A 9,204-nucleotide genomic window follows, 5' to 3' on the forward strand; every position below is an offset into this window, starting at 1 on the left:
CTATATCTATTTACATATATTTTCTTTTAGCTATTTCTATTCATAAAGAAATCTTTTCCATGGAATGAATTAGTTCTACAAAAGAGTTGTGTTTTACATGAAATATATAGATGAGCAAAACAGGGGAAATTTTGAGAATGTTTCTAAAAGATTCACTGCAGACGACCTTTAAATACTACACCACCACTACATTTAAAATGGATCTCGATATCACCGATTCTATATTATATCTGCGGCCTAAACCACAGTGTATCCGAGGGGCCAATAACGCTCTCTTCCTTTCCAGGACCACGCCGCAGAAATAGAGAGCAAAAAGGGGGAACTGCAAAGCCTGCAGGGTCACCTCGCAAAGCTGGGTGCCCTGGGTCGAGCTGAGGACCTTCACCTTCTCCAGGGCAAAGCGGAGGACTGCTTCCAGCTGTTCGAGGAAGCCAGCCAGGTGGTGGAGAGGCGGCAGCTTGCCCTGTCCCAGGTGGCGGAATTCGTACAGAGCCACGCCTCCCTGTCAGGGGGTCTCCTCCGGCTGCGGCAAACGGTGGAGGCAACCAACAGTATGAACAAGAAACAGACCGATCGACTAGAGAAGGACCTGAGTGACGCTATTCGAGAGGTTAAAACATTCGAATCTACTGCCATCGGTCTGGACGGCATTCTTACCAAAGCCCAATACCATCTTAAAAGCGGAAGTTCTGAGCAAAGGACTTCCTGCAGAACTATAGCTGATCATCTCTGTTTAGAATTAGAGAGTATCCAGAACCTTCTGGGAACCAAGCAGAGTGAGGCAGATGCCCTGGCAGTATTGAAAAAGGCATTCCAAGACCAGAAAGAAGAGTTGCTGAAAAGTATTGAGGACATCGAAGAAAGAACCGACAAAGAGCGGCTAAAAGAACCTACTCGCCAAGCGCTTCAGCAGAGGTGACAGGAAGTTGTATTGAAGCCAGTTGTCTCTGATTTTTTTATTTGTTCTGGAATTAACTCTTGTGCAACACATTAATAGTACCCTATTTAGCAACTTTTCTTCTTTTATGTTTTTAGGATACAATTAATGGCTAATTGGACACTTAAGAAGTCCTAAAATTTTGGAGGGGTTTCTTAGGGATTTTCCTAAGGGCTACGCATCAGCCACTCTGCGATCTTATTTACAATAGAGTATATAGATCATATTATCTATTTTTAAGCAATTTTTAACTGATAGGAGAAGGGACTCATCTTCTGTAACAAGAATAATAAGAGGAGAAAGACAGTGATTCAAGCAGACTTGTAGTTTTGGTGGTAAAATAGGGAATTCGTCCCTGGTGGCAGCGAGCCTCTCAGAAAAAAACAGAGTGGGCTCATTAGTTGAGAATCGAGTGACGACAAGAGGTCAGTGAAGAGAAAATTGTGTGAAATCGTTCTCCTGTCCAGAGGAAATGGAAATGATACCTCTGGGGCCTGGTAAGGTGACAGGCCGCCATTTGAGATTTGTGTTCATTCACTTAAAGTGAAACCAATCCTCCTGGCAGAGTGCGACTACTTTTACCTGTTTGCTTAGAGGTGTGGAGAAGGAGGAGAAGAGGGTTTAGCACACTCTGGGGTTTTGCCAGGTGAGTTTTAATAGAGAAGCTAAGGGGTCAAGGGTATTTTCCTGCAGTAAATTTGGAAAGTAATTATTCCTCCTAATACAGTAGCTTTCTTCTCAATCTTATTTTTCCTTCTTGATGAAGCTTTCTCCCCACTCATGTTCTCAGGGTTGACTTTCTCTTCATTTTCTTAGCGGGCAAAGAAATCGCTGAAATGCAGTCATACCACGGTGTCCCTAATTCATAAGTTGTGTTGACGCTGCCACGTCAATTGCAAGTTGCTTCCTTTTAATCAGAATCAAACATTGAGCCAAAGCTTTAGTCAGATGATAGTGGCTCCTGAGGTTACTTTACACGCCTTGTGGGCAATAAGCTATCTGACTAGTTTAAAAATAAACTTTAAAAAAAGAGTAAGATTTGGCAAGGACAAAATAGGCTTCAGAGTAAGGACAGAATGAGGAACAAGGGTGGCAAAGGAGCCAATGGGTCACCCAGGAAGTCAGCAGTAGGACTGGTGCCATTGTGTGGCCTGGAGTCTCAAGCCTGCTTGGGCCTCTCAGGCCTGCTCGGGCCAAACAGGCAGGAGATTCTAAAATTGCTGGAGAAGAAGGTCCATGTTAATACTCACAACACTGAACTCACCACAGTCACACAGAGACTATCAAAAATGTTGCAATGAATTGACTGATTTATTAAATCCCAGCCATAAATCCCAGAGAGGTGGGCAAATCACCTCTCTTCTTGTAAGATGGAAATAATGACAATGCATGTTCCCAGCCACTTTGTTTTGGCAATTAAATGGGATAATGCCTGCATACTCACTTTATAAACTCTACAGCACTAAACCAAAATGCAAGAATAAAAGAGTCAATGGCTGCCTCTATGTGGACACTTTTCACAAATGCTCAATTATTAATATATTAGGGACAAAAAAGAAAATGAAATTTTTCTCATGGTAATCTTTTCAATAAGGTATGTGATTTAGGTTTTTAAAATATGTATGTATTATAGCACTTGGTAAACTATTTTTATTTTAAGTGAAACAGCTATTATTTTACATGAATTAGACCTCATGACACAATAAGATTTTTTTACCAATGTAAGAACTTACCTACTTTGCCTTCAAGGTCAGCCCTCATTTTAAAAGTTTAATGCCATCAAGGCAAAATAGAAAGAGAACACAAACTTAATAAGAGGTTGAAGGTGAATAGTTGAGACTGACTTTAAATGTTTTCTGAGGTACACTCTGAATTATGAAAAGTTGACTTTAAAAGCACCTTTATCAGTTGACATATTTAGTTGCTCCGTTAAAAGTTTTTCTAGCTATCTATATGTGTGCTTTATGGAGAAAAAAATATATTATTTCACTACCTTCAGTAAAGTATCATTTTAATTCACAGGTTGAGAGTCTTTAATCAGTTAGAAGATGAATTGAATTCTCATGAGCACGAGCTGTGTTGGTTGAAAGACAAAGCGAAGCAAATTGCTCAGAAAGATGTAGCCTTTGCACCTGAAGTCGACAGGGAGATAAACCGCTTAGAAGTCACCTGGGATGATACCAAGAAACTAATTCATGAAAAGTAAGTCAACAAATTCTCAGTTTTTGTTTTTAGCTTCTACCTATTTTGTGACATTGGGCCACTGCCTGTTGATTTGCTTTGGTATGATTTGAATAGAATTGAATATCTTTTGCCATCCTTAGTAGTGTGTCTCTTCAGTAACAATAAACATTTAATCCTACAGAACTTGACTGAGGAAGTTACCTTGAGATAACAATTACATGTGAAAGTCAATGCTTAACAGCAGGAGTTGTGAACAATTACTAAGTGCAACCATGAGACTCTTAATCTCCGATTTCCTTTTTTCGTTTTGTTATATTTATTTGTTATTGAGATATGATTTACACACAGTAAAATTCACCCTTTTAAATGTACACCCTTTTGACAAACTCATATAGTAATATAACGGTTATTACTATCAAATTTCACACTAACAGTTGCACCACCTGAAAAAATGTCCTCATGTTTTATTGTAGTCAGTCCCTCCCCTCACTCCTGGTCCCTGTCAGCTATTGGTCAGTTCTCTGTCTCTTTAGTATTGTCTTTTTCAAAATCACATGTGAGCTGATTCTTTCCAGTTTGGACGATTATATAAATAAAGTGTCTATAAACATTCATGTTCAATTTTGTATATGTATCTAAGTTCTTATTTCACTTGAGTAAATACCTAAAAGTGGACTTATGGGTTGTCTGGTGTGTGCTTTTAAGAAATTGCCTGGGTAGTTGCACCGTTTTGCGTTCGCACTAGCCGTGTATCAGAGTTCCATTTGTTCCACATCATTTTTAGCACTTAACGTCGAGTCATTGTTTGCTTGCTTGTTTGACATTATAATAGGTGTGTAGAGATATGTTATTGTGTTTTTAATTTGCATTTCCCTGACATCCAATGATAGTGAGCATATTTTGATATGTTATTTAACATTTATATATCTTGTTCAAATTGACCTGTTCAAATTGCCGACTTTTTTTTTTTTTTTTGGCTTGTTTGTTTTCTTATTGAGGTCTATTTTATATAGATAGAATTCTAATCAAAATCTTGGCAGGATGTTTTGTAGAAATTGACAAACTGATTCTAGAATGTATATGTAAAGCAGAAGACTTAGAACAGTACAATTTTGAAAAAGAATTGAACTCACACTACCTGGTTTTAGTGTGGTGTTGGCTAGAGGGTAATGGAACATATAGAGTGTTCAGAAATAGAGCCACACATACATGCTCAATTGATTTTTGACAAAGGCAGTTTGATGGAGAAAGAATAGTCTTTTCAATAAATAGCCCTGGACATTCTCTAAATTATGCTTTATTAGAGGTTGCACAATATTCAATTATAAGAATGTATCAGAATTTATTTAATTATTGGCCTATTTTTAACATTTGAGTTATTTCTATTTTTTCTCCTATTATAAATATTGGTGAGAAGAATATCACTTTACCTAAATCTTAGTGTACATCTCTTTCTTTGGAAAAATGTTTAGAATGACTTGTTCAAAGGCATTTTACTTTTATGAACAAAAACTATCTTCTTACTTTGACAATTTTCAGGAGATTCATAGTCAATGAAAATTTGTGACATTGAAATAGAAAAAAAAACCTCATATGTATTTAATTATTGAACAGTGTTTTTTATTTGTTTTGTTTTGTTTTGCTTCCCCTCAATACATACTACTAGAAGTAATTAAATCAAGGAACAATTTAAAAAAAACAGAAATTTGGTGACACCTACATAAGTTTGAATTTTCAAGAACGTATATTTATCTTTGCATGTCATTGAGGTCACAGATTTTATTTTAATGGCTGTGGGCATTCTTCATTCATGAGAACATTTTGGACATTAGATGAAGTGAGATTGACCAGCACTCTTTTGAAGTCAGTGGGTAAAAATATGGTTTTCTCTTGATTCCAACATCCATCTATGAATATGTGGTTATAAATCAGGTCCAATTGCAGTCAACGCTTCTCTTCCCTGACACATGAAAATAAATGATGTCTTTTCTTTAATCATTATAGCCAGGGCCAATGCTGTGGACTTATTGACTTAATGAGAGAATATCAGAACTTGAAATCAGCTGTATCTAAAGTCTTAGAAAATGCCAGCAATGTCATTGTAACCAAAACTGCTATAAAAGATGAAGAAGATCTTAAATGGGCTTTATCCAAGGTAATAATTCAAAATGTGTTTATTTTAGTAGAATACTTTAGTATTTAGTATTTTTTAATTCATAAAGCATTCTTTATACAAATCTTGTCAGTACATTTAGATGCAGATAATTCATGCTGACAAGCTTAACTTTTTCTTTTTAAGAATACTAATATCTTAGGATTCTAGCAATTCAAGAAAATTATATTACATAGTTTATTAATATCACTGGTTTCTGCACAACATCATTCACAAATTAAATTTCTTAAAGGCAAATGGTTTTAAACTTGACTTACCATTGATGATTTTATTAATTAAGGAAACATTTTTGTCCCCAGCATGAAACTGCCAGGAATGAAATGTGTAATAAACAGAAGGAATTGGATAATTTTACCAGTAAAGGAAAACAGTTGTTATCTGAACTGAAAAAAATTCACAGTAGTGATTTCATTTTGGTGAAAACAGACATGGAGAGCACTGTGGACAAATGGCTGGATGTAAGTTTATCACCTGGGATTTTGTGAACAGTTTATATATTCACATTTATGAATTACATTTTGGGGCAAACATTATTCAGAGATGCAAATTCTATTTTTAATCTTTAATGCCAACTGCAAATGTGATATTCTGAAGAAAAATAGCATTCACATAAAATTTAGAACTAGTAAACAAATTATTTGCTTTATTTTGTTAAAACTTATTGGCAGATTTTCTAGAATTTTACTTAATTGTTTCAATCATAACAAATTTATAACTCTTTTTCTTCTCAAAACTGTAATTATGGATAAAAATAAAAGAATAATTTATATACATCCTACAGAACATTAAACCAATATAAAATAATTTAAAGTAGTAAGACTACTATTTTGCACCGAAAAACATTGGACTTGTAGTTTATCTCCCTGGGTTTTAGTTCTTGCTCTGTCATTTACTGTGTGACCATAGAACAAGTCACTTGATTTCTTGGAACTTTACATCTCAGTCTATACATATTTTAAATTGTTTTCCAGCTCAAAAATTCAGTGATTCTGTTGACCCCCTATTATCAGTATCTGAGCTCAGAAGTTTAACCTATAGTGGGATCCCTTACATAAGCTAAATTACTTAGTTAGACATTGATATTTATATACAGTAATCAAATAATTTGGGGACTTTGGAAAACCTTATATTCCTCCACTTTTAAAAGGACATTCATATTATGGGAAGAAAGTTAAGTGATATTAGTTTAGCACGCTAAATAAGTTGGTTGCTCTCCTATGTATTTACTTATTCTATAAATGTGTTCGAGTCTATGCCCATTTTTATATCTCAGTATTACAAAAAAAAGGCATATTGTGTTATTTTCAAAAATAAATATAATAATGTCCCAGATGGACCCCTATCCTGTAGAATTCATACTTAGAGTGAGTTATATTATAGTAGATCTAATAGACCTGTTGTTGTTAGTTTCCCAATTTACAAACAAAAGCCAAATGTCTCAGAAATTCAACCAACTCCAATGACAGAAACAATTTATGTAATAGTTACCATTTACTTGACTCAGATACACTAATTAGCTTACAATAATTTCTGTAAAACTTTGCTTTCAGTCAGAATATAATTTCAGATTAAGGAAGCATTGACATTTGAAGTACGTTGATGAGGCAAGGAGCATCTCAAAGCCTCAGACTATTAACCAGATGGTTTCCATTTTCTGTCTCAGGTATCAGAGAAAATCGAGGAGAACATGGATAGGCTAAGGGTGAGCCTGTCCCTTTGGGCTGATGTACTTTCAAGTAAAGATGAGATCGAAGGATGGTCAAACAATTCTGTTCCACAGCTGGCCGAAAGCATCAGCAACCTGAATGACAGCCTGAGGGCGGGAGAATTCCTCAAAGAATTTGAGGTAAATTGACCTCATCTTCATCTGTGAGCTTATAGTATATTATCGACCAGGATATGAAAAAATTATGTCCTTTTTCTAAAGTTTGTTCTTCATTTCGAGACATATGTGAGTGTAACAAACTCTGAAATATCTTTTGCTATTTACTTGAAAGATGAAATAGGCCTTGGATAAGAGGGTTTTTTTCTGCATTTTTATTACTTGTTAGTTTGGACGTTTTACTTAAAGTATTAGTGGAACAGTAAAAGCCCGTAAAATCCATAATATTTGCCATTCAACTGAGAATGTAGCATCTTCCTACTGAAAAACCAAACTGAAAGTGTTTATCATTCATTAATATTTAGTATTTATTTTTTCGTCATTCAAACAAAATGTTTACTAGTATTTACCGTGTGCTGAACACTTATGCCAGGTGTTTGGTTCTTCCACTTCCTTTTCAGAAATGAAAGAAAATGGAAATTGCAGTTTCATAGACTTCCACAGAAAGTGGCCTTTTGAAGTTCTTGTCACCAATTTATTTTAAACTCCTTTTATTCCCATTTCTTGCATTTATTTATTCATTCACTCATCTAATTCTTAAGCACACCTAAAATATATCAGGCAGCATTTTAGACATTAAGAATAGACTAGTAAAACAGACAATGTCCCTACCCTTAAAGTGTTTACTTATTTATATTATAATATATATTATATGTAAAATGTCAAGTGATGATTTGGCTGTGATGAAAAATGAAGCAAAGTAAGGGGAAATAGAGTGACGAGAAATAGATGAGCTGTTTCACAAAGCATATGACTGACTGTGCTCTTGGTGGAGGCAGAAGCTGTTCATCGTCATATGCTTGGGAGCCCAGCACTGTGCCTGGCACACAGGTGGAGCAGGACAGATATGTGAATGGATGACTATAGTCTGAAATAATATAGTCGAATCATCTCTATTGCCTGTTATCCAACTGTCTTTGACCCAAAGAACATTCTAGAGGTTGTTTCTATTTCTAAGGGCAAACAGAAGTGGAGGAAGTTATCTGGACTGAAAGTACGATCGGGGAGGGATACCACTGTTTCTTTAGTTATTATGTTTGGTGTTGTTAACATTACAGATCAGACAGTGGTGTACGCTGGAATCATGCTTGAGTCTGCTCACAAAAGCCAGTAATTACATTTTCAGGAATGTCGTGAGCCAGAGTTAAACACAACCATTACTAAAATTGAATTGTAAATAAATTATATTTAAACATCAATAAAAATAAATTTAAAATAATGCATATCACTTTCTAATTATTATTTTCATATTACTGTTATCTAGGCTCTTGAGTTATTGACATTTATTACACCCATATGATGGAAATACTGTTGAATGGCGTGCTACTGTGTGGCTCTTCTGACTCCGTGTGTAGTAACATCATGTTGTAACTCAAAATGGTGGTGAATGCTAACAAATCAGGGCCTTTTTTTAAGAGAGCTAGTTGTTAAACTAGCATATAGTACACTCCTGCTCCTGACCTCTGGTACCAGGGAGCTAGTGGGTATTAGCCCCACGTTCAACATGTCCAGATTCAGTGACTCACAGAGATGGGTTTTGAGGCTCCTGAATGTCTGCGTGGCCCACGAGCTAATAAAATCAATGACCAGGATTCAGCATCGTGCCTTATAGTGTAACTGTCGCTGAGTAGCAAATTAAGTGTAGGTGTTTAAGTGTGAAGCCTTAATTGCCCAGTCTCCTTCTGGAAAAGGCCAGTGGGCCTGACAGTTCATCACATCTTACTGAGCAAGTAAATTACTTTCCAGTTTGAAGGTATCAGGAGGTTCGTTAGTGTCCACAAAGCACCGAGATAGGATATTTAAGTTGAGAGGGTTACATTGTTAAATGTTCCTTTGTGGCCCCAGATAACTAATGAAGGTTATAAGTGTCTAATTTGTTTAGTAATGATTCTTTGATTATTCTTTCTTCTCTTTGTGTTAGTGTTGGTGAAAAAAAGGCAAAATATTAGATGCGAATTTCTTAATTAACTTGATTTCTGCTTTAACATCTTTTTAATTTTTATTTGAAAGGTTTCTTATGTATTACAT

The 9,204-nt window shown here is 35.5% G+C and overlaps 1 protein-coding gene across 1 annotated transcript in view; it reads left to right on the top strand.

The window, feature by feature from the left end:
- Window positions 1-9,204, top strand: part of LOC112469032 (nesprin-1-like) — a 134,027-nt gene that overhangs the window by 100,750 nt on the left and 24,073 nt on the right. Inside the window, 5 exon segments of the mRNA XM_025049483.1 lie at window positions 287-915; window positions 2,960-3,139; window positions 5,126-5,276; window positions 5,594-5,752; window positions 6,958-7,140. Coding sequence (XP_024905251.1) covers window positions 287-915; window positions 2,960-3,139; window positions 5,126-5,276; window positions 5,594-5,752; window positions 6,958-7,140 — 1,302 coding nt within the window.

The sequence above is a fragment of the Pteropus alecto genome, unplaced genomic scaffold, assembly GCF_000325575.1.
Source record: "Pteropus alecto unplaced genomic scaffold, ASM32557v1 scaffold176, whole genome shotgun sequence".
Classification (NCBI taxonomy): Eukaryota; Metazoa; Chordata; class Mammalia; order Chiroptera; family Pteropodidae; genus Pteropus; species Pteropus alecto.